Source organism: Wasmannia auropunctata, unplaced genomic scaffold (genome assembly GCF_000956235.1).
Source record: "Wasmannia auropunctata unplaced genomic scaffold, wasmannia.A_1.0 LD335921.1, whole genome shotgun sequence".
Taxonomy (NCBI): domain Eukaryota; kingdom Metazoa; phylum Arthropoda; class Insecta; order Hymenoptera; family Formicidae; genus Wasmannia; species Wasmannia auropunctata.
In genome coordinates this window covers 540,953-568,524 of record NW_012026969.1, presented here as the reverse complement: position 1 = coordinate 568,524, position 27,572 = coordinate 540,953, and the positions used below count along the sequence as shown (strand labels likewise).

The window sequence follows — 27,572 nt, the reverse complement described above, 5'->3', positions numbered from 1 at the left end:
GTAGGTTTCCGTGGGATCTCGAGCGTGAACCAGCTGTAGTAGGTGCCCGAGGTGAATTGATTAAAATCGAACGCGCGGCGGCGGTAGCGGCGGCGGCAGCGGCGCGGGGCGCACGCTAACAAAGGAGAATTGCGGCACGGAAAGGGTGAAGAGAATGTGGGTGGACGTGTAGATGGAGCGTAGAATGGGGAATGGGCAAACAGAGCGCAATTAACGTGCAACCATTAAATATGTACGCGCGCGTTGCTACAGCGCGCGACGCATGTGCGCAGGTCGGGCTCGCAAATACATCGGGGTATATCGGACACCCTCCTCCCTTTCAACCCTGTGTACGTTACGAGCGAGCGAGCGAGCGAGCGAAGCGGGTCGCGGCGTCTCTTCCCGTGGCCTGTTGGCACAGCCGCTTGATTAGCTCCGCCATATTTACATGTCATTAGCCGATTGTTTGTCCAAGTCGGTAACTCCACCGCTCCCGCCCCCTCGCGTCGCCGCAGTTTAGTCATTTATATTTTTTTTTTCCAGCGGAAACCCATTCGCGTTTCGACGGAAACGCCGCCGCGCGTGTACGCCGGGCGCGCTTCGAAAATCCGCGAAAAGCGAACGAGACGAACGCGCGACGCGTGATTTATGCACGAAGCGTTTGGAGGAACTTCTCGGTTGTGGGGTAGGTCCCGTAGGTCGAGGGTCTCCGCAGACTGAAACATCTTCCCATCGTGCTCCGCTTAAGTTGTCTTTATTTCATAAAAAATACGAATCTCTCATTATCTCGTTGCCTATACGCTGTGTATAACAATTTTCTTTTTCTCCTCTTTCTTTTTCGCGTCTTCTTTTATATATTATAGGTGTAAATGACGGGCAAGAGCCGGCGCGTTAACGTGTGCCGGCGAATACTAATACGTTAACTCGAAATAAATAAGACGAATAAATTGGCTCGCGTAACTAAATCTCGGGGACGAAAGAAACTAAATAATACTAATAACCGTCGACGTTTCTCGCAAAAAGTAATTGTAACTTTCGAATAATCACCCATCTCGGTCCCTCTTTGCAAGCGAGATGCCGCAAGAGATCACAGTTCTCCATCTGGACGAAAAACAATTATAAACAAATTAAAATCAACGAAACGTCAAATACCGTCGAAGCTCGACGAAACATCGTAACTGCTTATGAATACACGCATACGTACACACACCACGCATACACACACACACACGCACATACACAAACACACAACTCTTTCTCCTTCTCTTCATAAACTACCTTCGGCAAGGATATAACTTTCGTGAGAAATAGGACGATCGGTTTTATCGCTCGCCGCTTTACGGAACTTACAAACGATGACCCTTAATATCTAAACGCTTTCGATTATGGTAACGAGAATTTGATTAATCGTATTACTCCACTGTGATTGCTCTCGTTCTCCGATCGCCGGCTGTCAATTGTAATCGCGTCCGCGATCCGCATTTTTTTTCACCGGGGTACAGCACAGATTGCCGGTTTTTATAAAGTACCACTTTTTACATTACTATTAAGGCAGTATGGTAATGTGACTTGATTTACGTAATAGTTAGGCTTCCTCCCGTGTCCTTCCCTCTCTATCTACCTCTTTCTCTCTCTCTCTCTCTTTAATCGCACGATGTCTCGCGGATATGTGCTCGGTTTATCTCTTATAGTCGTCGAGGATATACGAGGCTCTTTCAAAGATCGTGACGCACAACCGAATGAAGGATCTCTCAGAAGCGAGTCAGGGATGCAGAAACAAAACCCGTTTCCGGGAGAATCGACTTGGAAAATTCACTCGATCCGGCCTAGATTCATCATGGATCACTCAATTTCCATTCGTGACTATAAAGAATCGTATCTCTATTGCTATTCGTCTTGTCATCGTAAGGACCAACAGCTCGGATAAGACGAGACTGTCGAAGCGAGAGAAACCGAATCGAATTCTAACGCCACACAATGTGTACAAACATTGACGCGAATAAAACTAGTGATTTCCTTTTCCGGTTGTTCCCGCGACTTCGGACGCACCCTTCTGTATACATACATGGATATATAAATTCCGTTACAAAAGGAATACCTCGCAATAATGCGTTTTCCTCTTCGGAAGTTTAAAAAAAGAAACAATCTACACGAGAAACGATAAAAATCAGCTTTAAGAAAGGAAGCGCGTCCGATTTTTCAGACGATCTATTCTAACACTTCGATTGCACGTAAATAATCGTGCGAGTTCCAAACAATTCGTGAAGTAAAATGATTAATATGATTGTAACAACGTCTTCATGCGAACATCTACGTCGTAGGCCGCAAATAACTGAGAGATGCGGCGCGTCATTGCTGACATTCTGCGTAAAAACTTCCAGGATGTCGCTGAACTATTATTGTTAAAATATCTCTAATTACAACGCGATCGTATACTTATATAATTGCTGTGATTTGACAGTTGAATGCGTACCGTTTTTTTTTTCACCGAGAAAACGCGTCGTCGAGAGACCACGGGTTTTCGAGCGCAATTAGGATTAACGGTGAGCACGATTGACAATGTTAAGGCTCGTGTTTTTTCCTTGCAATTTGAATTAAATTATTTATTTTTCCTTCTTGTACCGTCAATGTTCAATGGTATATAAATTAGTAATATATAAACATAATTATCAATTTATTTTATAAAAAAAAATATTTTTTTCATCTGTGGATTACTAAATCTTGATGAAAAAATTTCATTTTCTTTAAAGATGTAGGATACACATGCAGACTCATCTGTACGTGTATACTTAATATACAACAATAAAAAGGAGTTTTTAAGGCATTTTGCCATTTCTACTAAACGTGGCAATGAAAAAATTAATTTATTTCATAGAGTACAAGAAAAAAAATTCGCATGTGGTTTCTGCCGAATCGTGCTCGTAATTCAACATAGAACCGGGAGCCTTAACACGTCAATACAATTAATCTAACTAGGTCTAACCAGTGGCGGCGTCAGCCTCACTTGCTGTCGCCGATTCATCGTCGGCTTGCTCCAGCTCCTCGTTCCTTTCCCCCGGAGAAACGAAGCCCATCTTAGCCAGAATATTAAAATTGTCCGAGAGATCATTCACGTTCATCGCTTGCTCTGGGGTGTCACTGTGGCCACTGCTGCTGCTGCTACTGCTGCTGCTGCTGCTGTTGCTGTTACTGATGGTGCTGCTATTACTATTGCTTCTGCTTCTCAACCGCCCACCACTGGGTAAGTCTTGTCTCTCGGTGTCAGCCTTATCGTCAGGAACTGAGACCTCGTTACGAAGCTCCGAAAGATTGCTTTGTGCAATGCGCAGTGCCGCCGCTGCTGTTGTTGTCGTCAGTCGATCGTCCTCGCGCTCCTCCGAATGCCGTAGAGTTATCGAAAGACGACGGACAGGATCCTTGCTCGCGACATTGTCGTCGTCATCACAGGCGTTTTCCGAGTCGTCGGCTAACCATTCTGCAAAGTCCTGGTCCTCGTCTAGATCTTCGCACGATGTTAACAATGGAGCTTCAGCAACGGCACCACCGTCATCGTACTGTTCGTCACGCGGGCTGTCCTCCCCGGCAATCTCGTAATTGTCGTCATCATCGACCTCATCTTTGTGTGCTAGCTTTGTTCCAAGTGGCGCTGATATATGCGCTTCTTCCAATTTCACGTGCTCGAAGAACCGCGTGAGGGCGCGCCGCTGGAGCTGGACTGCTGCTGGCTTGCCGTCTGACTGCTTGTGCAGCTCCAGCTCGTGTTCCTCGCGGCAGAGCTGCTGTCGCAGGAGCGGGCAGTCCCGGTTGTTTGGGCCTCGTGACTCACGTGCACGACTGGCGATGATATGGGACTTGTTATGGCCTGGGAACAATGAGTGGATGAAGTTTCTTGATCGGTGCTTGCCACGACTGCGACTCGTTGCCGTTGCTGCTGCCTTTTCCGCTGATCCGGCTGATCTTGGCAGTTGCTGCTCGTTGCCGCTATTCTCGGCGTCGTCGCAAGAAGACAATAAGATTTCTGTGGCTGATCTTGCTGACTGATTGACACAGAGTTTGCCGTGTGTGAATTTGGCCCAGGGCTTCCTGCCGTTGAGGGTCGCTCGGTCCAGCTGATGGTCGCTCGAGATGGAGTGAAGAGAATTTGACAATTTTGATACGGTGATTGGATGGAATGGGACTGCACAATTGGTTTGTTTCTTACGGTTGTTATGATCGTTGAACAGGGAATGGGTGATGATGGGTTGGAGAGCGTTCTGACTGGTAATGCTGCAACTGGTCGGCAATTGGTAGTTGAAAACTGCGGAACTGTTTTGGTCTTTGGTTTCACCGCCAGGAGACTGATTGGACCTTCCAGTCGACTCGGTGATTTTCTGGACGATGAGGTATGATTGATGCTTTTCTGGCTGGACGGTGGTACCGGGCAACTGGTAGGCGTGGGACTGGTCTTCTTGGACACAGGCGATGCTCGATCGTGCGAGGTGATTGATGACGCGACGGTGATGTATGGTGTCTTGTCGGTATTCGGTATCGAGGGCCGTGGTGAACTTGCCGTCTTCTGACTGGTTGACGTTTGTGGCGGAGATATTGTTCGCGGCGATCGGGATGAGGAAGGTTGAGGCAGGCAGCTGATTGACGCCGAGGACGTTGGGGAGGATGCATTTTTTCTGAGCTGTATCAACTTTATAAAGTCCACCAGACGCTTTATAGACCTCTGAGTCTTCTCTTGTTTTCCCAATAAATCCTGACGCATTCGTTGTTGTAACTATTGCAAAGAAGACATACAAACAAAACATTTTTAATTTTTTTTACAGAGAAAAGCATTTTGGATGTTGCGTGAACTTTTGTTACTAAATTAGGAAATATATGCAAATGTCTTCTCGGATTTCATCTTTGAATATACATGTTATAAATGGCGAATTGTGATGAAAAGAAAGTTGTCTGGCATGTAGTTTTCATGTACAACATGTAAATATGATTTCGCAATCACTAAACAATCTTTTAGTTTTATAAAATTTTGAATTTTAAAAATAATAACGCAGTGCAAAAATATTTTGAAAAATAAAACATTTTCAAAAAAATCTAAATATAAAATGTGTATCACGTACGATAAAACTCTTATCTCAGTGGAACACTTTTGTATATATTTTACATTTTTGATATTCACTTCAAATTTGAAATTTATCTTGAAAATCGTTTTAACTTTTAAATAAATAGAAGATTTTTTTTAAACTATCTACAAAATGGATCATAAAAATTTAATATGGGCACTTGCATATGCTTCCATCCAGAACGGCTACTATTATAGCAACTTTTATTATATACGAAAAGCTACTATAATTGCTTGCCGAAAAAATTCGCTCTGAAAAAAAGAGCTGAATAATAGAAATTATTTATGCCATGCATTAAAAAAGGTTTACCATACATGGTGTGTTTTTTCCATCTATATCGCATGCGAGCTAGTAAATTACTAAGATTACGCGTGTTACATGATTTTAACATAGAAACAGTATACTAATAGTGTATTTCTAATTTGCTTGCGATCTAGTTTGAAAAAAAAACCACATAACCTAGACTTAGAATCGTCGTCGATTTGTAAAGACTACTAATTTACATATGTATTAAAATTTAAATGCATGAGATGCACTTTTAAATTCTACACAAAAAATAATATTTTTCTTTATGTCATATAACGATAGCACATTGCAATCACAAAAAGATTAATTCATGTATATACAATTGACTCGTCTTTTCTCTTCTTTTCAAAATTTTTTCGGCAAGATAAATATTGAAATATATGGTGAATATCGATAAAACGGCTACATTATCACTAAGTAAAAGATATTACAAAAATATCACGCATGCCGTTGGATACATATAAAATATCGCTCTTAGAGTACTATTTCTTTTGTTGTATAATAAATTTTTCAAACGTGTGATTGGCTATAGAATAGAAAATTTCCAGAGACTCTTTAAAGAAATTCATCTAGTACTCTAAGAGCATTTTAATAAAATTTTCGGAATCCAATATTTTATATACAATAACATATATACATATGACAGTCGAATAAAATTTGAATATGATATTTCAGCATGATCGGCAAACAAATCTAGATATTACATAAGATTCCCGTCTATTGTCAATAATATTAATGACAAAGAGGAAATTATATTTGAACAATCAGGCGCTCTAAAATATTCTTATTCAAGGCAGTGAGCAAACCACATCTAGAGATCATTAAAGCGCAAAGAAATAAAATGATTGAACAAATAAAGCTGTATTCATAAACGTTGAAAGAATGATCAATAGATAAAAATATCTAAGACTTAAGTCGATTCTTAAGTTGAATCAAATGATTGCGTTTAAGAAACGTATTATGAAACATTATTGTGCATGTATATTACACATAAAAATATAAGAGATCATCTTTCATTTTACAGGAATATTATGGATAATAGAATCGACTTGTCTCCATAAGAAAATGTCACGTAAACGGAAAAAAAAAATATAACTAAAAACGCAGAGATCTTGCAGGTTCTTTTGGATGAAAAAACAAAAGGACGGAAATCGTTCGCAATTTACAAATATTCGATCAACTCAAAAGCATTCCAAATAAAAGTGAACTTTATATAATTTGTTCTCTATGCAGGCCACAGGACGAACCTGGAGTGACTGGCCGAGTAGTTGTGAGCGTTTTTCCAACTCGTAAACCTGCAATCTCAGATCCGAGTTTCGCTCGCGCAGCTCATATCTTTCTCTCTCTTTTTCCTCTGCAAGATATTTTGCGTTCAATACACAAGTTGTTTTTTTGTGCCCTATCGTGGACGATCGACCAAAAAGTTCTTCTTAATTGCAAATTCTTCGGCCGTAATCGAGAAGCCGGACTCTCACACGCGGACACTTCTTCCGGCAGGTTGCCTCTCTCGTTTATTCAGTGCGTGCGTGCTTACGCTCAATTAAGTCTGCGGCAACGCTGCGATACCTCGTTGTATGTTAAATCTAGAAGTTATGGACTCATGTTATACAAATTCCTGTGCCTATTTAAAATAATGTGCTTGCGCCGATTTACCGGTCCTTCATTGATTTTATCTCGACCAACGTTCATCGTAAATGCACCTCTCGCCGTTACTCTACAATTCGCTAAATGAGAAGGCAGCAAAAAGAATTGCCGGTTTTCTGCCGGCAATTAATTGCCATTGTAATCAGAAAATCAATAATTCCCGGCCGACTTGCTGCCGCACCAAAATGTTATAAGTCTACCGCGAACGTTTCACAACTAGAGTTGTAGGAACAAGAACTTTTTTGTCAATCACACGCTTAGCGCTATTGAAGGAGGATTTCTTCTTTCAAGAAACCGAGGACGATTTACCGAATTTTTCGTCCTTTTTGTAACGTAGCAATTTGCTCTCGTCTTCCGCTTGCCCCTTGATCTCCGCTTCTTCATCCTTTTCGATGTCCTCTTCGTCATCCATTGCCGAAGCGCATTTTGGACAGGTTCTGGATGGAGGCGCCGGTCGAGTGTGACACGAGACGTGATAGCTACTTGAGCAATTTCTGCACACTGTCAACGAACCTATAAAATGACAATTCATGCGTATGCATTAAACATGTATGCATGTTATATATTCGTAGAGCTTTTTAATAAAACTGACAATATTTTAAAGATTTATGTCATATTTTTACCTGGATTTTCACAAGAGATGCACACGATAGAGTCACTTCCAATCCTTTCGATGGTCAAGCTAGACGGTAATCCGGGTATGTGAACAGCCTTGTTGCCTATCGACTGAACAGATTTGGCACTAGTTACGGGCAATCGCATTTGGTTGTCTTCTACTTTGCTTTTATTCACGAAGACCTTGCTGTCCGCGTTTCTAAGGATATTTGGCCTGGTGGTGGACTTTTGGATTGGAATCAACGACTTCGTTACCGGCGGCGAGGTAGATTTGATTGGCTGAGTTCTGTTAGGTGGTGGCGACGGGCCGTTCAGACGCGCAGTCGTCTGCCGGGTGTGAGGTGCATTCCCAGATTGCAAATACGAATGCCTCTTCCGTTTCTAAAATACATGCGTCAAAGTGCCGGCCGTTTAACAAGACTCAACGATACGATGTCAAATTGTAGAGAAGGTACCCATTCAAAGCGTCTTCAATTCACTTTTAAAATTCATGTAGATAGCTCAATTTATCTTTGCGTATTATGTTCGCAAAGGCCATGCTGCTAGCTTTAGTGTTCAAGGCAAGACTCTATATGTACAAACAAAAGAATAGAGATGGTATATGGCTTCGTATAAAACGGTTAACTAATAGTCAGCGGATTCCGGGTTCGAACTCTTACATATGTATGCCTTAGTTTTGTAAGCAGAGAGTTGAAGGAATATATAAGATAATCCACTTCAGCAATCCAGGTTTCATGTAAGAAGATATAAAAATAAAAAAAGCACTAACAGATGGTTACTTACAGATGGTTGCTCGAACATGGAGTACACGAACTGCGGATTCGCCGTGCTGCGTCGCTTTCTTTCCACCCTCCTGTTCTGCAGCTCCATACATTTGGACTTGGTAATGAGCCCGAGGCAATTCAGGTAGTTGTACTTCTCGGACGATTCGACGCTGCGCTCCTTCTGCTCCTCCTCCTGCTTATCGTCGGAATTTTCGTCCAACGACACCTCAACGACGTCGTCCTCGCCGGAGACAGTTTCCACCGAGCTGGGACGTAGCCTGTAGAGACTTCCAATTGAAAAAAATTCCAAATTCTTTGTTGCATGTGTTTCAAATAGTGGACTGTTTCGTATAAGGTAACTTTGCATGAATGTCAATATATTGTAATTAAATGGGACTTCTTAATTAATTAATTTTTTTTTCAGGGACAAGCTTACTTGGCGCAATCGTTATCTTGCGGGCGCGAATGGTGAACATCGCCATTTCTGACAACTTCTTCGTAGTCCTCCTTCGAAGGCTTCGTCTCGAAACCATTGGCGGCCTCATGCTTCGTCTCATTATTGTTCGTAATGTGATTGTTGTTGTTCAGTCCGAGCCGTCCGAGGAGTGATTGTAGGTTGATAGAAACTTTCGATCCGTTCGCGTTGTCCGCCATGAACGCGTTCACCTCTTTGCGCAGCTGCTGCACGACCTGTTTCTGTGTATTAACAACCAGAGATATATATAGCGCATCGTAGCGTTACTTAATATCGGTGATTTCTAAAAGAGATCCTTAGAAATAGCTTGTATGAACGGCAAACACCATTACACTTTTTTTAGTTAATAGGCACACATGCAAACATTCACAATTGTTATGTAATTTTTATAACAAATAGATTTAATTAATAGATTAAATTTTTGTAACAAATAGATATTAATGTTGCGACGAAACAGAATGTTAATGCATAATTGTGGGATTAAAATTATGAAGAAAATTCGTTTCTCTGTATATATGCTTATATATATTCACAAGCTAACTTTCGCAAAGCTCAGGAAAGTTTCCGCCACTTTTGAAGTAAACGAGAAACGGATAATCATTGGGAAAAAAAATTGCCTGGAGAATATATAAACAGGAAAAACGCTCGCGAAGCTGGGCGAGAGCGGGGCGGAGAAGTCGGGCAAGAGGCTGTAAACGAATGAAAGAAGACGCGGAGATTTTGTAAAGAGCCCAAAACGTTTTCGCAGGACATTTTATTGATTTTGAACCGCTCCGTCTCTCTGCTCTCTCCCGGCTTCTTCTCTCCTTCGCTCCAAGTCGCTCTCGCTTCTTCTTTCTGAATTGTCGCCTCCCTTCCTCCCTCGTCCGCTCACCCCCCGCGACCCCCCCCCCCCTCCCCTCATGGTCGCATCGCGCTTTCCCACTCTCGCACAGCCTCTGCCGCGTATCATCCCCCACGCGCGTCTATCCCCCGTCCATTATATATCCCGACTATTTATCTTGCTTGTTATCAACACCGTCGAAGAAAAGAGAGAGAGCGTCGCATTGGAAAGGGATGAGAGAGGCAAGGCACGGCTACGCGTACAAGAAGAGCGATAAACCTTACCCGCTTGCGCTTAATCTTGAAATAATAGAGCTAACAAATTTTATTTCACGCTCTTCCTTCTCCATTTAGGATTCTCTTAACTAGGGCCGTAACAGCCAAGTTGTAACACATGATCGATATATCTAGTCAGTTTTTACAGTCAGTACCACGCGAATGATATTGTGGCACGATAAGACTTTTCGTACTTTGCAAAAGTTGAGCATGCCAAAGTTTTTGCTATATGCAGCAGCCAACACCTCGGATCAATAATAGCCTTGATCGATAATAACTTATACAGAACTGCAACTTTTTTGGGGGAGTTTTATATCTAACATATATATATATATATATGTATATATACAAAGAAAAGGAATTATCGGTCTTCAAGGCGCAATCATTCTTAATCATTGCGAACGCGTTTAACTCTGGACGTATTTTCATGTTCAAAATCGCACGATCGACCGGCCAAGAGATTGATTGTGAAATTGCAGGGGAACTCTCGTAATGGGAACTTGAGAAAAGTCGACGTATATATATGTACGCGGCATCGCGAATCACTACATGCATGCGGCACGAAAGAAAAATCAATTGTCCGCGCTTACCTGGCATTTTCCCAACGAGACGATGTGCACCTGGATTTTTTTTATCTGCACGAGAATGTCTGGGTTCTGTAACAAGAACGCAATTCGTGATTGTATATCGGATTGTACGGTCGACACATCCAAACTGGAAACCACGCGACCATCGGAATTGGGGCGACTTGCGTGCATCGAAGTCTTTGTGGAATATTGCTCGGAATAATTGTGTGATATTGATACGTTTCTGCGCATTCGGTACCATTGTCGGCAAACGACGAGATGATTCAATCACGAAAAGTTGATTTAAAATCGCTAATAAGAAATCAATACTCGATAATGAAGTTACACGTTGTTAAGAGTTATTTTCTCTTTGGGATAATTGCGCTCGTATTATAACCGAATTAATAATTCGATTTTGAACACGTATAACGGAAAAGTTTTCTGTAATATAGATAAATAACATCTCTAACTGCCGCGAGACGAAATGTCTGGCCGAAGTTTGTTGTGCGCGGAGTAACTTACGGAGATTCCAGAAGCATCGCACACAGACTCATGCAAAGTCTCTCTCTCTCTCTCACCGTATCGACTGTTCTCTGAATCTCGAATTCAGCCGTAGATCGAAATAAATCGTATAAATCGAGCCGTAAACTCGCAGCATAGAAATTAATCAGCACGGCGTTACATATTTATAACGTTTCACAAAGTCGGACGTTAATGTATTGATAAAACATTTAATGTATTAGCGACAGATAAAGAGTTTTATGTTCTAAAGTATAAAATGATAATGTATTGTATAATACATTAATATAATTAACGTAATTGGATGACAATGTATCGCCGTGCAACGATATCGCATATTGGATAATGAATGTAACGATACTCACATTTGGGTCATCCTTCAGCCTGTCCACGTATATCTGCAATTTAACGAGAAAGATGAATCAGTCATTGATAAGAAAAAAATCATTTAGTGTACTATTATATAATGACTACGGGCGTAATAATGCAGGGGACCGAGCAGGAGATAAATAATTTAGCAGTAGTATGCCAATGTGTACGGCCAACTGGAGCACGATGCGCCATTACGCTCTCTCCCTTTCTCTCTTTCTTTCTCTCACTGCCCATTTAATTAATAAAGATGCAAATTAAAATCTCGCATTTAACATCCCGTTAATTCGTAGCGATTTAATTTTCTTCGCTGTTCTTCAGGAAGCGATTATCGCGATTTAAACACTTGACATACATTTACATATTATATATTATGTAAAAAATGTATGTTATATGTTCTCAATTATTGTATTTCCAATTATATATTTACAACTGATGTTCCTCGCATTTCTAGAAAGCAAAATTCTTACAATGCGAATGTTCAGAATTAATATTTGCAATTATGTAGATTGTAGTTGTAACGGTAATTTCATCGAGAGTAAAAAGAGTTTCTCTTAGTAAGTAAGTGTGACTTTTATCATTTTTCTTCTGGCGCGCAAAAAGACCAAGTTCTTTCGTTCTATCACGGCACAATTATCGACGCGAGCAATTCGTCGGTTCCGCGAGGCAAACTCTCGGCCGGGACTCGCTGCGACGCGCGCAAAAGTCGACGAGAGAACGACCTTGTCAACGTTCTCGCGGTAAAAGTAAATCAAGCGTGGACTCGACGACTCCGTGAAGCTTCGCGTCGCAAGTATTGACTTGCACCTGTCGTCCCCACCAACTATGTATGCACTTATATAGTTTACATAATAGTATTTCGATTATATAAATCGCGTTTGGCGTAGAGCAATTATTGCCTCTTATCGACGAGTGCTATACTATTTCGTTTTCTCTTTGGGATCTACAAAATCTACAAGATCTATGAGAGAGAGAGAGAGAAAGATCTTAAAGAACCGATGATATACTTGAACTATACAGGAACAGCCACCTTAGTTTCTTGCGTAAATTGCGAATCACCTGGGATGATTTTTACGTCTCATAATTAAAAATCATCACTATTAATTACGTATTGTACATTATTGATTGTCCTACAATTTGTAAATATATAGACATACAGATTTACACATTATCTTTTAAAAAATAAGGAGAAATAAAAAAAAATAGATACAGATTCTCGAGTAAAGGAAATTATCCAGCTTCATTTTCTCGCTACTGAGGTGCAAAAATCACGCTCAGGTGACTGTTTCCCGGGTTAAGCTAAGGAAGACCGACGCGAAAGTTTGTCGAACGTGCGGCTGCGTCGCGCATCGCCGCGCCGAGAGGGAGATCCTTCTCAGCCTCGCGGAAAAACGACGAGGAGCGCGGCCGGATAATTCAGGGGGTATCGATTGTCCGCCGTGCGGAGTGTTAGCCTCCTGCGAATCGAACGGACGGCGCGAACTTTTGGAGCGCTCGACGAGATATGATGAATTAAATTGGAAGATCCTCTCGCTCTCGGCGCCTCGCGCTCAAGTGTTGCGCCAACGCGGTCGCGAGCGATCGAGAAAGAGAGAGCGAAAGTCACCTTCGCCCGCCGGGCGGGCGATCCCCGGCCGAGCCGAGCGCGCTCGCGGCGCGGCGGTACAAAGAGACTGCGAAGGAATATCTACAAAGGTATCGGTATATTTATATAAAGATGGTGGTACGCGCGCGGAGATGCTCGGCGCGAAGAAATCCATCCCGCTCTCGCGTTTCGCGCTGCGGAAAACCGATCAACAAGTTCTCGATAGCGAGTTCTCGAGTTACGTTTCGCGAAACGCTGATTAGATCGCATCGCAAAAAAAATATTAGTAACTCGATCCCGCGCGCCGAATTTCTCGACCATTCTCGAGGCGCGCAATGTGCATACGGAGGAGAAAGAGGGAGAGAGAGAGAGGGCGTCTGACGGAGATGCCGAGCGGGAGAGGAGGAGCGGATACGCTCGGCCATAAATGGAACTTTCGACTTTCGTACACACTTTTCTCCTCCGCCCTTCTCGGGGCAAAACTTGCGATTTCCAAAAATCCTTCACGTGCGCGCGCGTGTGCGCACGCGCGCTCAAAAGTTAGCCGCATAAAGACGCTCTTGACGCGGATCTACCGTTCGACTTGTCCCGTGCGATCGATCGATCTATCGTATCGAGCATTGGAGGGACCTTCGCGACTCGGCCCGCTCCTCCTCGTGCGTCCTCGTGTAACCCCTCGCGCGTGCGAGAGGAGAAAAATAAAAGCTTCCCCGTCGATCTCCCAAGGATATGCGTGTCGCGAGGAGGAGGAGGAGGCCACCTTCGCCGTGCTTTCTTGCCCCCCCCCCCTCTTGAGCCCTACACAGTCCGTACTCCGTCCCTCGATTGCCCTCGATCGCTATCGCACACGCAGCATCGCAATCACTCTCTCTCTCTCTCTTTCTTTCTCTCTCACACTCCCTCTCATGTTTCTCTCTCTTTTTCGCACTCTCGCTTTTTTTCTCTCACCTTATGATTGAGTATCGCTCCCTGCAGTTTCTGTTGCACAGATCTGATCTCCTCCTCGAGGCTCTTGGATATTTCCATGCTTCCCGGCAGGTGGTCAGCACGTCCCGGTGCTCCGATCTTCGGCGACAACCCTGGCAGCGGCAACCCCGGATCCGTGTTGTGTGTGTCTCCCCGTCGCGTCGGGAGGCGGGAGCGGGCCAGGGACGCGGCGAGGTGTGAACTATGTAGCGACGCTCCTCTCCGAAGCGGCGACAGCACTGTTTCGAGAGTCGACGAGCGACGACGACGACGACGACGAGGCGCGAACGAGCGACACGTTCTCAACGTAACGTAACGTCACGTCACGCGTCCCGTCCCGTCTCGTCTCGTCTCGGTCCGTGTGTCCGTCCGTCCGCTCGTCCGCACCGAACTTCGGTCGTTTCCTCTCTGTGATCGCGATGTTGCGCTTCGTCGCGGAACGCACAAGCCGTTGTGTGTGTGTGTGTCTTTCTCTTCCTCCGCTTCTTGCCCTCGCTCTTCTCTCCCCTTTCCGCGTCAACCTCCACCACGTCGCGCTCCCTCTTTCTTTCGCCCGAGTGCGAATTTACACAGAGCTCGCGCGGCGCAGCGCAACGCACGCACGCACTTATATTACTTTACGTACGCACGATCTCGCCACGGTGTGTGTCCCCTTCGCACTACCCCGTTCGCGGTATACGCGTGCGGGTCGGAGAGTCGCGCGCACCAAAAAAAGAGTCCGAATCCCTCGCTCGACGTCGGCGGCGGCGGCGGCGACGCGAGCGGTTCACGCTACCATCGGCGCGCTGCGCTGGCCCTCGCTCGAATGCGTCCGTGCGGCGAGAACCGAACTACCGAAGTCGGATCGCACGCGCCCTCCTCGCCCTGTCCCCCTTCTCCGTCCCCGGCTACGTCCGGCGCCCTTCGCCGAACCGAAGCGCCGACGAGTTTTCGCGCCAAGCGTACGAGATCCGCCTCGGCTCCGCGCGACGGAGATCCTGCGATCGCACGCCCGCTTCCTTTTTTTTTTCTTTATCCAAATCCGCTCTCCGCAACTGCGCCATGTCGCGCCTCCTGCACTACGAAACGAAACGGGCGTGTATATTTAGACGTTGAGACGAAAAAAGGAAAGGACGGAAAATACGAGGAAAGCTTGGCCGCGAGAAATAAACCTTCCCTTCGCTCTCTGCGATCCCCATTTCTCTCCCCCGCTGCCCCTTCAACGGCGACCAACGCAACGAAGACAATTCTCTAGATTGATTTCCCCTAGACAGCACGGCTGGCAACGCTACGCCTACTCGCGCTGCTATTGGACGACACGCGCGTGCACGCGTCGCCAATCAACAATATGGCGATTCGTATGAATTTACAGCCGACAGTTGAATGATTTTCTGAACAATTTGCAATTGTTCGTATTTTGTATCAAGATCTTTGAAATGTAAGCCACGGACTTGCAATAGTTTGCCTCGTGCCGTGAAAAATTGTCCAATCATGGTCAAATATGTGGAGAACGATCTGCCGTGATTGGACAATTTCTTACGGCTTTTAGGCTTACTACACCTATAAGATCGGGGCTAATTAAAAAAGTTATCCAAATAATTTTAATTATTTTACATTACGTTAACCGACATAAATAAGTTAAACAAAGTTTTTCTGTTTAAGATTGTTCATGTCTTGTATTGAAGAATTTTGAAAGTAATTGAAAATAAATAATTATTTTAAATATATTTTCAATATTAATAATTGTATAAATAGCCAAAACATTTCCGTCGAATTTTTGCGCTAATATCTCTTCTCTTGCTTCCCCTCTTGCTGTTTATTCGTTCCACGGGTGACCGCGATATCCGCGAATATTTAGATATTCACAATTTTGAAAATCCTTTTTGCGGCAAGAGATTAATAATTTTTAGTCACGAGAGCGGGTTGAATCTTCGCGTAATAAAATGTGGTCCCTCGCTGCGACCAATCGAGTTGTCTCTCACATTGATTTTCGGGCGGTGGAAAGAGGAACCTGATCGATCGAGAAAAGATGCGGAAACCGGAGCCAAATTCATGTACGGAGCATACTTCACGCGAGACCATCGCCGTGTCAGCTGATCGCTGTTTATCTCGAAGGAAACGAGAGTCGGTCGGCTGTTTGCGAACTGCTCGCGAGGAACCGAGAGATAATATCCACAGATTATCCAAGATAATAATATCGAATTATAATATCGAGATTAGGACGAGGGCAGGATAGGTTACGGACGGTGTGAGAGAGCCAAGATTCGAAGCGGCCGCCGGCACGTTTTAACGTGGCCAGCGTGACCTTCCGACGTCGCCGTTGAATCGTGCCGCGTCTCGATTAATCTCGGCAAATTCCCCTCTAGTTGTCTCTAGTATGCGGTAGCATCTGCCGGTTGTCCTAGCCTTGTTGTTGACAGGCTGAATTCGACGTCGACGTTTGACAGTCGCGGAAGGCGACTTCCCTGAGGGAAATTGCCGCTTATCTAAAGATGTTCCTCAAGATACTGTCGCTCAAGTCGATTTATCGAAACGCGCTACGCCGATGACACGTCTACACGTGTACGCAACATGTCTGCGCGGTGCGATTAGCGTTAGTTCCCCTCGCTGTCCCGGAGGACTCGGATGATCGCTGCTGGCTGCTGCCTCTGGCGAGGAATATTTTGGAATTTATATTTAAGACAGAAGGGGCAATTGTTAAACTTGTGCAATGTCAGTTGTCAGGTTGAAGGCTGTTATCTTAATCGGAGGGCCTTTAAAGGGTATGTGTTGATCACATTTAATTGAGTGAACTAATCAACAGTAATTGAAACTGACAATTGCAGAATTTTCAAGTTTGATATTTAAATTACACACAATTATATATACAATATATTTATATAATTATGCATTTTTATTATGTATATTTCAAGATAGTGTAATAATTTGACTTGTACGAACATGATGTTTTTACGTTGCTGTTGGATTATGTCATTTGTGGATTGTTATCAGTATCGACATTATCAGTAGACCTCTTTTATTAATTTACCCTGCACGTATTTATTAAATGTATAATATTTATAATTATACGTTGTCAAAATTTTAATATAGATATTCTTCGAACGCAGACTTTATCTTAGTGCCTCGTTATTAAGCTGCATTTGTCTCTTTGCAGGGACCAGATTCAGACCTCTATCCCTGGACATTCCAAAGCCGCTGTTTCCAGTGGCCGGATTACCCATGATACAGCATCACATTGAAGCCTGTAAAAAAGTGCGGGATCTCTGCGAAGTGCTGATAATTGGGGCGTATCCCGAGAAAGATCTGGCTCAGTTTGTACAGGAGATGTCGCGTACCTATCACCTAGACATACGGTACCTACAGGAGTTCACGCCTCTCGGGACAGCGGGTGGCATGTACCACTTCCGCGATCAGATTCGTTCGGCGGTACACGGCGGCACGACGACGTATTTCTTCGTTATGAACGGAGACGTCTGCGCCGACTTCCCACTGCAAGAGATGGTGGAGTTTCACGTAAGTAAGAAGGCACTGCTCACGATCATGGCGACGGAGGCGACCCGGCAGCAATCGCTCAACTACGGATGTATGGTCCTGGGGAAGGAGGGCGAGGTGGCGCATTACGTGGAGAAGCCTTCGACGTTCGTGTCGACTCTCATCAACTGCGGAATATATCTCGCGTCGGTAGACGTCTTTCAAACCATGGCGGATGTCTTCTACGCGAACCAGCAGCAAGATAATATAATGTAAGTTCTCCTCGTGTGTGGACACGCTTTGAGTACAGCGTAAGAGGACGAGCGGTTCTCTTTCTCTTACTTATTTTGCCATTGGGTCCGCAGGCAGTTGTGCTGCAACGGTAGAGATCCGGCGCACATTTCGTTCGAGCAGGACATACTGACGCGCCTAGCGGGATCCGGCCGGCTGTTCGCTTTGCCCGTGCTCAGATGGTGGTCGCAGGTGAAGACCGCGGGCTCCGCGATATACGCCAATCGACACTACCTGGCCCTCTACAAGCAGAAGCAGCCGGAGCGCCTTGCCTCCACGAGCAAGAATTCCTGCCACATTATAGGAGACGTGTACATTCACGAGTCGGCCTCTGTACATCCGACTTCTGTGGTACGGAGGGATGAATTTTCCCGCATATCGTTCGCAAACACTCGCTCCGTCCGTTGACACGTGAAATTTCTATTCCCCGCAGCTAGGTCCGAACGTGAGTATAGGCCCGTACACGATGATCGGGCCTGGCGTGAGAATCCGAGAGGCCATCGTGTTGGATAAGGCACACATACAGGCCCATTCCCTTGTTCTACACAGCATCGTGGGGACGAGCACCATCGTGGGCGAATGGTCGCGCGTCGAGGGGACTCCGTGCGACCCCAATCCCAACAAGCCATTCGCAAAAATGGATAATCTGCCGCTGTTTAATATCAATGGCAAGCTGAATCCTTCCATCACGATACTCGGTAAATAAATAAATTATACAAAAATTATTTCTATGCAAATGTAATTATGCGCGTCTTTTTTTTGTATTATGTGTTATTATATTATGTTATTAAATTTATTTCAGGTACCAGCGTGAGCCTGGCTGCGGAAAAAATTATACTAAACTCGATCGTTCTACCGCATAAGGAACTTACGAGAAACTACAAGAACGAAATTATTCTTTAACTGTTTAATGTCCGCTACAAGACTTAAAACACTTTAATTTAAATATTAATGAGAGAGTCGCACAAATGATAAAACGCTAAGTATACATAATTTATATACATAATATACATAATTATTGTGAGTATATACATAATTTTTGGAGGCTTCTTGTTGAGTTGTGATTACAAATCTTTAATAATTTTATAATATAGAATGTTAATATAAGATTTTTATATACGATTTTGTATACATGTGTGGCAACTATAACTTATGTACATAGGGGCAGTGGCAACGCACAAAATTTTTACATAATATATAGGCTTGTACATATCATGTTATATATATAAATATAAATATACATATATATAATTACATATTATATGTATTTATATATGTGTATATCGAAAAGAATTATTCCGTATTTTCGCAAGTACATTAATAAATGTTTATCTGTGAATTTTTGTTCTTACTAAGAATTACACATGTGCATACCGGTGAGGAGCGCCGTGACGCGGGATCGTGCGACGAAGCGAGGCATCCCGAGCTCGCGCATCAGCGCTCGCGGTATCGAGGCGATCGGTACGCGGGAGGAAGAATAACCGGAAAAAATCTCCGCGTACGGGCCGCCTAAGGTGAGGCTCGCTCTCGCGTTCCTCACCGGCGGCGCCAGGTGTGTTTACGACAGGCTGCACGCGAGCGAGCGAAAGAGAAAGAGAAAGGAGCAGGACGGAGCCGAGAGAAGAAGAGCGAGCGGTGCGTACGCGTGAGACAGCCGCATTGAATTGCACTGAATCAACAGGTAGATCGGCGGATCGGTATGCGTGGGACGACGTCGTACGCGCGTTCTCCTCTCGCCTTGGCGCCGGGATACTCCGTGGTATATCCCCGCGAAAGATGCAGCGCGCGAACGTGCGCGAGACGCTACGACGACGACGGCGACGAGTCTTAGGGAACGGCGGACGACGACCGGGATCGGCAGCCGAATAGCGGCAGGAGGAGGAGGAGGAGGAGGAGGAGAGGGAAGAGGCGGAGGAGGAGGGAGCGGCGCTCCAGGTGGAAACGCGCGTTCTCTAAACGTGTGCTCTGCGGCGAATTCCACGCATACCAAAGCCGCTGATCCAGCTTCCCCGCGAGCGGCGGTGGTGGCGGCGACGGCGGCTGCGGCGGCAGCGTCCGGATCGGGAGAGTGATTTTTGTGATCGCCGCTCTCGTCAATGACACGCGCGGAATGCGCTGAGCGAGCGCGCGATCCCACGCTGCGCTATACGCGCCGACATTGTTGCGCGTCCGCCTCGTTGCGCTGGCCTTTAAAAAAATCCGTCCGTCGCGCGTCCCGACGTCGCGAGTGCGAGGTGCCCCGTGAGGTGCGTTTTGAATGCGGGCGCAGGGCGAACGCGCGGATCCCGCGACGTCGCGAGGGCGCACGTTCAGTTTGACCCCGGCGCATAACGGACGGATGAGCCCGTTTGTGTGACATCGAACGTCGTGGCTTGTTTGTAGCCGTCCTAGCGTCAAATTCCTATTGGTAATTTCCATTGTGCTTACGACTTGTAAAAAAAATGCACGCTCTCTCTTTTCCATTTTATATATTTAAAATTATTGAGAGATGCATTAATTTTTAATTGTATAAGAAGGATGTTTTATGAGATTTAAATTATATGAGGCGGGTAATTATAAGAAAGGAATATTATATCTAATGTATAAAATTAAAAATGAGAAATAATACTTAAAGATGACAGAAATAAAAAAACATTTAAAAATTGTTTAATTCTTAATTTGTCTTTTATAACTGAAGCTAATATTTTTTCATCTATGAAAATATTAGCTCCAGTTATAAAAGACAATTAATTAACAAAATATATTTATTTATTTGACAGAAAGTAATATATATATATAATTTTTTCTTTTTTCTTTTTTATTTATTATCATGATAATTTAGTAAACTATATTTTATTTGCAGCAAGAGCAGAGATTGGTAAAAGTGAAATAAAAAATTGCTAAACCTTCCAAATGGGCGATAAAAGCCCATTATGGCCCAGTGTCATCAACCACAACATCAGCACGAATTCTTGCCTCTGTGTGATGTACTATTTAACATTATTTCATTAGCATCCTATTTCTGCGATGTTGTCTTCGATTTTGCGATGGTATACGCCCTTGCCCATCAAGCAACAGCACCACCCATACTGTTTCCCCTAAGCGTCACTTTTATAGCGACTTCCTTGTTGATTTCTCAGGTTTGTATCTGAAGGAATAGATTCTACATCGTTATTCGTCGCGATTATATACTATATAATTACTTTCTTTTGCAGATCGTTAGTTTGCGATGGTATCTCTGGGGAGCTAGAGGTAAATTAACAAACGCATCAAACAACTGTCACTTAAATCCAGTGAAGAGAATTGGCAACTGGACCGTAGGCTGTGTTCTGCTACTCCACTCCACCCAAGTCGGTGTACTATGGAGATACTTCAAGTTATTTATCCCAGTCAATTTAACTTACGTGAAGCACGAGGTACGTATAATTTTGGAAAGAGAAATATCCTCCCGCCGTCCCATTCCGTTTCATCATTCAGTCTCATCGTTCCTCAGGTACGGGAGCTCTGTGTATTACGGCTGATACACGCATTCTGTGAGGCCGCTCCAATGCTACTTCTGCAGCTGTACGTCTTATTCGGCGCTACCGACGGCGACGAGACAGAAGTCGGGAAACTGAAGGAGAGCGAGGGCAAGGGCGGCGGTAAATTGGAGGAGCTGACGCTCGTGTCGGCGGGATTGTCCCTGTGGAGCGTGTGCTGGGCGGTCGCCAGTTTCAGCAAGGGCGCGGCGCGTCTGCGTAATCTAGAACGTTTAGTGCTAACATGGCTGGGGGTGCTGGCGCAATTGTTCTGGCGCCTGGGGACAGTGAGCGCCCGCGTCGGGGCACTGGTCGCGTACGCCTCGCTGTACGGCGGACAGTGGCTGCTGATCGTGATGGCCCTCCACTGGCTGTCCATGCTGACGTGGTTATTGCTCACGCCGGACGGACTCTTCCACGGCGGCGAGCGTCTCCCTCTTCTTAGGAAGACCTTCCTCGCTTCCCTCCTCGCTTTTGTATATATATTCGCATACGTTAATCTACATGAGACGAATCATCGTCAAAAAATGGTTAGTAGCGAGCAGGCACTAAGGATTTTTACACAATCTGTTTTATGCTAATTGCTAAAGCCGTTTTATGCGTTTTTACTTTTCCAGGTGATATTTTACACTGTAATGTTCTTGGAGAACAGTTTACTCATCGGCGTGTGGATAGCTGGTGTGAATCGTGCCGATCTTTTGTCTCATCACCAGCATCATCTACATCCAGTTACTCTAGTGCTTATTCTGCTAGCCTTATTTTTCGGTGGCATGTTTTTCATGGGTCTTTATTATAGGTGAGCGCGATATCTTATTCAGTTTTACTAACACTGATTAATATTTACGTACAAGTATTATATATGATTAATATTTATTATTAGTTGAATTGCACTTTTCTCTTTTGTTACAGATTTTTCCACGTGAGAAGATTGAGGTACGAGGCTGGTGGGAGAATGACTGGTTCGAATCTCACTACGCTGTCCAATCAGGTACGATACGAGACAAATTTCTTTCCTCGGAGGCATTGCTACACATGAAAAATTATGCAAACAAAAACAATTGCTATACAATTGTTTTCAATTTTCAGGACAATGCGGAAGAGAAGCAAATAGATTACAACGAGGGCAAGAAGGTCAACATTAGCATCGGCATGAGGAAAGTTAAATTAAGTAACGGCGGCATACCGGGCGTGTTCAATTGCCGTTTCGCGAATCCGACTGTCGTAAATCCGAATCGCAAGAAGAAGAAGCCGACCAGCTTCGTGCCGCCGCCGCCGCCGCAATCGCAGACGGGCGCGGTGTTGAATTCCGTGGCGGCGATAGGCGACTCGAAGCAGTGGCTCAACATGGGCAACGGATCGCGGCAATTGATTCCGTTTTGGAAGAAGCCCCTGTCTAATATAGTACAGGTAGGTATTTGTGATAAATCCATTTTGCTAGCCATTGCGACACGATTGCTGTTACAATGTAATTTAATCTCCCGATGCAGAACGATGCCTCCAACGAGCGCAAAGACGAGACTGACATGGCGATCGGCGGCTCGTTGAACGTCACGTTAATACGCGAGAAACTGAAGGAGAAGAAGCAACAGCAGCTGCGCGAATTGCGAGCGATACAGGAGGAGATCAAGGAGGGCAAGCTGTTCCCACCTCCTTCCGCCTCCACGTCCTCTTTCTCGTCCTCCCCGTCCGCGTCCAATCAGCAACCACCGCCGAACACGAAACTGCACACCTCCCCGAGCTCCCCGTTGTTCACGTCTCCGCCGTCCTTCTCCGAGCATAACGGCGGCAGCGCGTTATCGTCCTGGCCGCCCGTGAAAATGCATTGCCTCCTACCCCCGCCGCCCTCCTCCCCGTACTATCCCAACTCGCATACCTCGAATCTGTGGAGAGCGGCGCCCCAACGAGAACGGGCGGACACGCCGGAGATATTACTAGCGCCGCGATGCCTTCCGCATCATTATCCCCACTGGTCACCGCCTGGACATCTCGGTCACAGGTAACAGAGGCACGATTAAACGCCCAAAGCGATCGAATTTGGATGAGAATTGATTTAAATTCCATTTCCGTCAGATTGCACGCGAATCAGAACGGCGTCGAAGAGAGTTCCAAAGGCGAGGGCGACGGAGAGGCGGAGGTCAGCGACATGGAGGGTAGCCAGGTCTCGTTACCCAGGAGTTACACGCTGCCCCGCGAGTTCAAGTACAATCCTAACAGCGCCGCGAGAGAACGAGAGCGTCGCGTGGGAAATAACAAAATGTCCTCTTCGCGCTTTTATTTGCCGTCCACCAATAGCTCCGACGGTGAATATTACTTCTTGTCTATAGCGATTGATAATCTATACTATCTATAATCTATTACATACGATGTATAAAAAAAAATCTGTACATTGCAGATATTTTTATAAGACAACTTCATAAGACAGCTCAAATTAATTAATTTAGAGTTTTTAGAGGACCACATTTTTACCAAAACCGAAATTTTTTTTTAGGCGACGTAGACAGCGCCGATAACGAGGACGAGACGGACTCGGAGGCGCAAATGCAAACGAAGGCCAATCACGGTCATAATTACGACGAGATCTTGCAGAGGCGTCACGTATACGAAAATGACGAGGAGAACGATGATCCTAATGGAGAGTGCGGCGCGTCTAACGTTACGTCTAACAATTGTTACTCGAACAATTCTCATGGTGTCTTACGATCGGGTCAGTTACTCAGAACACGAGTGAAACACGAAACGAAACTTTAAGCAAAACTTTAACTTGTTGCAACACATAATTGCAAATCTTGTCACGCGTGACAAAGAAGTGTTCAAAAATATTTTTCAGAATCTATCTGTCCTCTTAAATGTTAACAGTACAAGACTGTTGACCTCGCAATATAGTATATATTTTACATAGTATAGTACATAATACATGCACATACACAAGAATACATTGTATGTCTCTTGTGAGAGTGTATTAGCACGCATTACTTGCGCGATATAATCTAATATAATCTAATTTAATTTAATTTTTTCGCGTGGTTTTGTTTGCATAAATAAAATTGTGCAAACGGGAAATCACGGCAGATCGAGTATATAATTAAGTACACCTTAGGAAAGAGCAAAAATAATATGACAAATATGAATACATGACCTACACTGTTAAAATTCGTGTGCAACGAATATTTTATATAATGCATAGTTACCTGAATATAGAAATCGTACATCTTTCATCCGTGCTTATAAAAGACATGTGCGTAATACTAAATTAGTTTCAACGAATCTAAGGTATTTTACTATTTAAAGAGATATATTCTGTTATACATTTGTAAATATACAATCTTGCGGTAATACTTTGTGCTTTTTTTTAAATATTTTTTCTACCCTAATTTTTTAAACATTATTTGAGAATTAAATCGGATAAATAAAACTTAAGTAACATACACTATGTTAGTTTTCAATAAATGCTTAATTACGTTTCTTAAATTGTACATACAGACCGTCAGCCGCATACGTGAATACGTGAATAGCGTCACTGTCATTTGAACGTTTTTTATTTTCATAAGACATGGTGTAATTTGAGAGGATCGTAATTAGCACCACTTTTACAATTAATAGGGCCAATCTCTGTCCTAAAATTCAATACAAATTGCAATAATATATAAAAAAAATAGTGGCGTATTTTTCGAGTTACATGAATATTTTATACCTATACACGCTCGAGGTCCGATACCAAATGCCAATGATTCGTAAAACTTTTTATCCTCCGTCTTTGCTCTCGATGGAATAAAGTCTTGTGGCTTGGAAAAGTATTTGGGATCTTGATTCGATGCATTTATAGCGACATACACCGGAACATCCTTCTCGATTATTAACCCAGTACCTGGCAACTAAAAATAATATTTTATATACGACGTAGTCATATCTTTTTATGTAAGGAAGTCAAGGAAACATATATAAAGCTGCCCAGTTCATCACCTCGTAATTCTTAGTGGCTATTCTATCAGTGACGGGTAGAGGAGGATGCAGCCTCAGCGATTCAGCTACCACATAATCCAAGAAGGGTAGTTCACTGATCAGATCCATGGTCAATTCTTTTCCCGATAGATACGTTTGTATCTCGTTATATAGAGTCTCTTGGTGCTCCGGATGACGCGCCAGATCGTACAAGACAAAGGCGATCGTGGTCGCAGATGCTTCAAATCCGGCGATGTAAAAGCTGGATGGATGCGCCAGTAAAGCATCGCTCTCGAACTCTACGACATTAATAATGATACGATTAATATTAACGAGTTTCTCAATTCTCTCTACAATTCTCTTAATACTTCTTGAGTTCGATGCAGTAGAAATATACTGAGAAAATATATTTACGATATTAATAGCAAAGTATTTATGTACAGACGTTACGCGATAATTATTTAAATTTTACAGATTGAATCTTTACTGTAAATGGGACTTTGTTCTCCATTCTTGAGCGCCAACATGGAATCTATCATGTCTCCTCTCTTAAACGCCAGCTTTTCTCTGGTGTTCATGGCGTCCCAGAAAATCTCGCGCAAATAATTCGCCGGCTTTTTAATGAACGGCGCGATCAAGATGTCCCATTCGGGAATGAAGAAAAGGATAATAAACGCAATGCCACGCATCAGACCTCTGAAGATCTTTGTACCTGCAAATGCATAAACTTACGTAATTTATAATCCTACATGCGCAATTATATACAGGGTGGGTCAAAAAAACGGAAAAATTTCTTTGTGAGTAATTAAAATAAAGTTATTAAAATAATTGAATTAAGTTTCTACGTTTTTATTTTAAATTTTGTGTTTCTTTTGTCCGCTCTGGTATTTATCTAATAAATGGCACCGTTTTTCCAGAAGGCTGTTTTTTTCTCGTCGAACGAATTTATGCCAACGCCAAATGCCAGGGAAGCCAAAACGTCGGTGCTGTAACGGCTACTGATGTCCTTCAACTCGTACTCACTCCAGCCGGCCTCGTCCGTCGGCAGTTTCTCGATGAAGTTCAACATGGGCTTTCCGCACTCCACCATAAGCGGTATCATATTCTTCAGTTTCTGCCCGGTCAGGACCGGAGTAAGCTTCTTTCTCACGTATCTCCATCTGGGCTGTTTCATGGACAGGATACTGTCCAGGCCCACCGAGTCCCTCTCGATGCCCGAGCCGAATCGCCGATTCGGGAAGACGTCGAAGTCCTTGATCATCACCTGTTTGATCAGGTCGTGATTCCGCAGGAGCAGCAAGGGCTTATGGAAGATGTAAAAACCGATATAGGGATCGTCCGGGTCGGCGCTGTTGTAGATATCGCGCATCATCTCACCCGGCGACTTCTTCAGGGTAATACATTCCCTGAAATTGCCGAAGAGCAGATGCGTTGGGGGGCTTTTCACCCCGCGTCTACTCCAATAGGACAGCCTGTATCTGGCGTATGCATAGAAGAGGCTGAGGGATATTATCAGTGCGGTCACGCAATAAATCAGGCAGTCCATCCTCGTTGAAATCTTGTGGTATCGATTTATACGTTTATCGTCAACGACTTATACGTTTATACTGAAGGTCAAAGTTCCTGATACATAACACGTATCTACATGTATAAATACCTGCTCCGAGAATTAAGACAACTGTCACACCTCTCCTTAACTAAACTTAAACAACTCTACACTTAAACAACTCGACTAATGCTGGACTATTAAATCAACGGCGTAAGAATGATTAAGATTTATCTGTAGATAATCGGCTCAGGTCGATCGAATTATCTCGAAAAGTAATAAAGTAATAAAAGTAATAAAAGTAATAACACGATAAGAAACTTGATTCGATAATGTTCTATATATATCATATATAAATTCTATGTATAAATTCGTTTCTTTTTAGCAGTGTCCGTTCTGATATTCATTGAATATCGAATATTGAATATTTGAAATACTGAAAATCTAGATTGAATAAATTAATCTTTTTTTTCTAAGCTATTAAAAGTTAAACTAAGTTAAGCTAACTATTAAAGTTTTTCTAAACTATTTAAAGTTAAAATTTTAATGGCCAATAAAACTAACTTTGTTTACGTTAAAAGCTGCGTAAACTCATCTTACAGGGCTGGACAAATTAATTTTTATCTTTATTAAGTTTCATAACTGGACGTGCGTGCAGAAGTATAAATCCGTCACAAATCGTATCACATATTATATGTATATATATATGTATATANAATTTTTACGAAGTTTCTAAAAAAGAAGAGTATATAGTTTTTAAAATATTTTAATAAAGAAAAATATAATTGTAAAACGAACACACACACACACATGCAATANACGTTTACTCTNTCCCCCCCTATTTCCAAATAATAA

At 43.7% G+C, this 27,572-nt stretch overlaps 4 protein-coding genes across 5 annotated transcripts in view; 2 read left to right on the top strand and 2 right to left on the bottom strand.

Moving 5' to 3' along the window:
* Nucleotides 1–717: 717 nt before the first annotated feature.
* LOC105455135 (mucin-5AC-like) lies at nucleotides 718–14,797 on the bottom strand. Of its 2 annotated transcripts, XM_011698218.1 has the most exons (9): nucleotides 13,977–14,797; nucleotides 11,440–11,472; nucleotides 10,580–10,645; nucleotides 8,853–9,112; nucleotides 8,436–8,694; nucleotides 7,661–8,033; nucleotides 7,347–7,550; nucleotides 6,641–6,747; nucleotides 3,554–4,741 (listed from the first exon to the last, which is right to left on the bottom strand). In XM_011698218.1, the coding sequence occupies exons 1-9, from the start codon at nucleotides 14,052–14,054 to the stop codon at nucleotides 3,650–3,652; spliced, it is 2,472 nt and encodes an 823-aa protein (XP_011696520.1). In that variant the 5' UTR covers nucleotides 14,055–14,797; the 3' UTR covers nucleotides 3,554–3,649. The 2 variants fall into 2 exon arrangements, with proteins under 2 accessions (XP_011696519.1, XP_011696520.1); XM_011698217.1 differs by lacking the exon at nucleotides 6,641–6,747 and having other exon boundaries at nucleotides 718–4,741.
* A 1,054-nt stretch (nucleotides 14,798–15,851) lies between these two features.
* On the top strand, nucleotides 15,852–19,074 carry LOC105455130 (mannose-1-phosphate guanyltransferase alpha). Its single transcript, XM_011698211.1, has 5 exons — nucleotides 15,852–16,735; nucleotides 17,128–17,716; nucleotides 17,810–18,086; nucleotides 18,169–18,433; nucleotides 18,538–19,074. The coding sequence occupies exons 1-5, from the start codon at nucleotides 16,684–16,686 to the stop codon at nucleotides 18,636–18,638; spliced, it is 1,284 nt and encodes a 427-aa protein (XP_011696513.1). The 5' UTR covers nucleotides 15,852–16,683; the 3' UTR covers nucleotides 18,639–19,074.
* Nucleotides 19,075–20,024: 950 nt separating this feature from the next.
* On the top strand, nucleotides 20,025–24,673 carry LOC105455127. Its single transcript, XM_011698201.1, has 10 exons — nucleotides 20,025–20,142; nucleotides 20,578–20,854; nucleotides 20,930–21,130; nucleotides 21,208–21,762; nucleotides 21,850–22,028; nucleotides 22,142–22,220; nucleotides 22,319–22,639; nucleotides 22,720–23,228; nucleotides 23,303–23,532; nucleotides 23,721–24,673. The coding sequence occupies exons 2-10, from the start codon at nucleotides 20,648–20,650 to the stop codon at nucleotides 23,978–23,980; spliced, it is 2,541 nt and encodes an 846-aa protein (XP_011696503.1). The 5' UTR covers nucleotides 20,025–20,142; nucleotides 20,578–20,647; the 3' UTR covers nucleotides 23,981–24,673.
* The window catches only part of LOC105455128 (cytochrome P450 6k1-like), a 3,480-nt gene continuing 390 nt past the window's right edge, over nucleotides 24,483–27,572 (bottom strand). Inside the window, exons 3-7 of the mRNA XM_011698202.1 lie at nucleotides 26,078–26,597; nucleotides 25,659–25,883; nucleotides 25,193–25,470; nucleotides 24,924–25,104; nucleotides 24,483–24,846 (exon numbers count right to left, since the gene is read on the bottom strand). Of these exons, the coding sequence (XP_011696504.1) occupies nucleotides 24,683–24,846; nucleotides 24,924–25,104; nucleotides 25,193–25,470; nucleotides 25,659–25,883; nucleotides 26,078–26,597 (1,368 nt within the window). The 3' untranslated portion in view covers nucleotides 24,483–24,682. The remainder of the gene's footprint in view (nucleotides 24,847–24,923; nucleotides 25,105–25,192; nucleotides 25,471–25,658; nucleotides 25,884–26,077; nucleotides 26,598–27,572) is intronic.

Excerpts from the sequence above, each read along its gene's own strand:
- LOC105455127 (XM_011698201.1), top strand. The coding sequence starts at position 20,648 with ATGGCCCAGTGTCATCAACCACAACATCAGCACGAATTCTTGCCTCTG. Across the intron at positions 20,855-20,929 it reads CTTCCTTGTTGATTTCTCAG|ATCGTTAGTTTGCGATGGTA; the intron begins GTTTGTATCTGA and ends TTTCTTTTGCAG. Across the intron at positions 22,029-22,141 it reads TTCATGGGTCTTTATTATAG|ATTTTTCCACGTGAGAAGAT; the intron begins GTGAGCGCGATA and ends CTTTTGTTACAG.
- LOC105455135 (XM_011698217.1), bottom strand. The coding sequence starts at position 14,054 with ATGGAAATATCCAAGAGCCTCGAGGAGGAGATCAGATCTGTGCAACAG. Across the intron at positions 7,551-7,660 it reads CATCTCTTGTGAAAATCCAG|GTTCGTTGACAGTGTGCAGA; the intron begins GTAAAAATATGA and ends GTCATTTTATAG. Across the intron at positions 4,742-7,346 it reads CAAAAAGGACGAAAAATTCG|TTACAACAACGAATGCGTCA; the intron begins GTAAATCGTCCT and ends TCTTTGCAATAG.
- LOC105455130 (XM_011698211.1), top strand. The coding sequence starts at position 16,684 with ATGTCAGTTGTCAGGTTGAAGGCTGTTATCTTAATCGGAGGGCCTTTA. Across the intron at positions 18,087-18,168 it reads CTGTACATCCGACTTCTGTG|CTAGGTCCGAACGTGAGTAT; the intron begins GTACGGAGGGAT and ends TATTCCCCGCAG. Across the intron at positions 18,434-18,537 it reads TCCTTCCATCACGATACTCG|GTACCAGCGTGAGCCTGGCT; the intron begins GTAAATAAATAA and ends AATTTATTTCAG.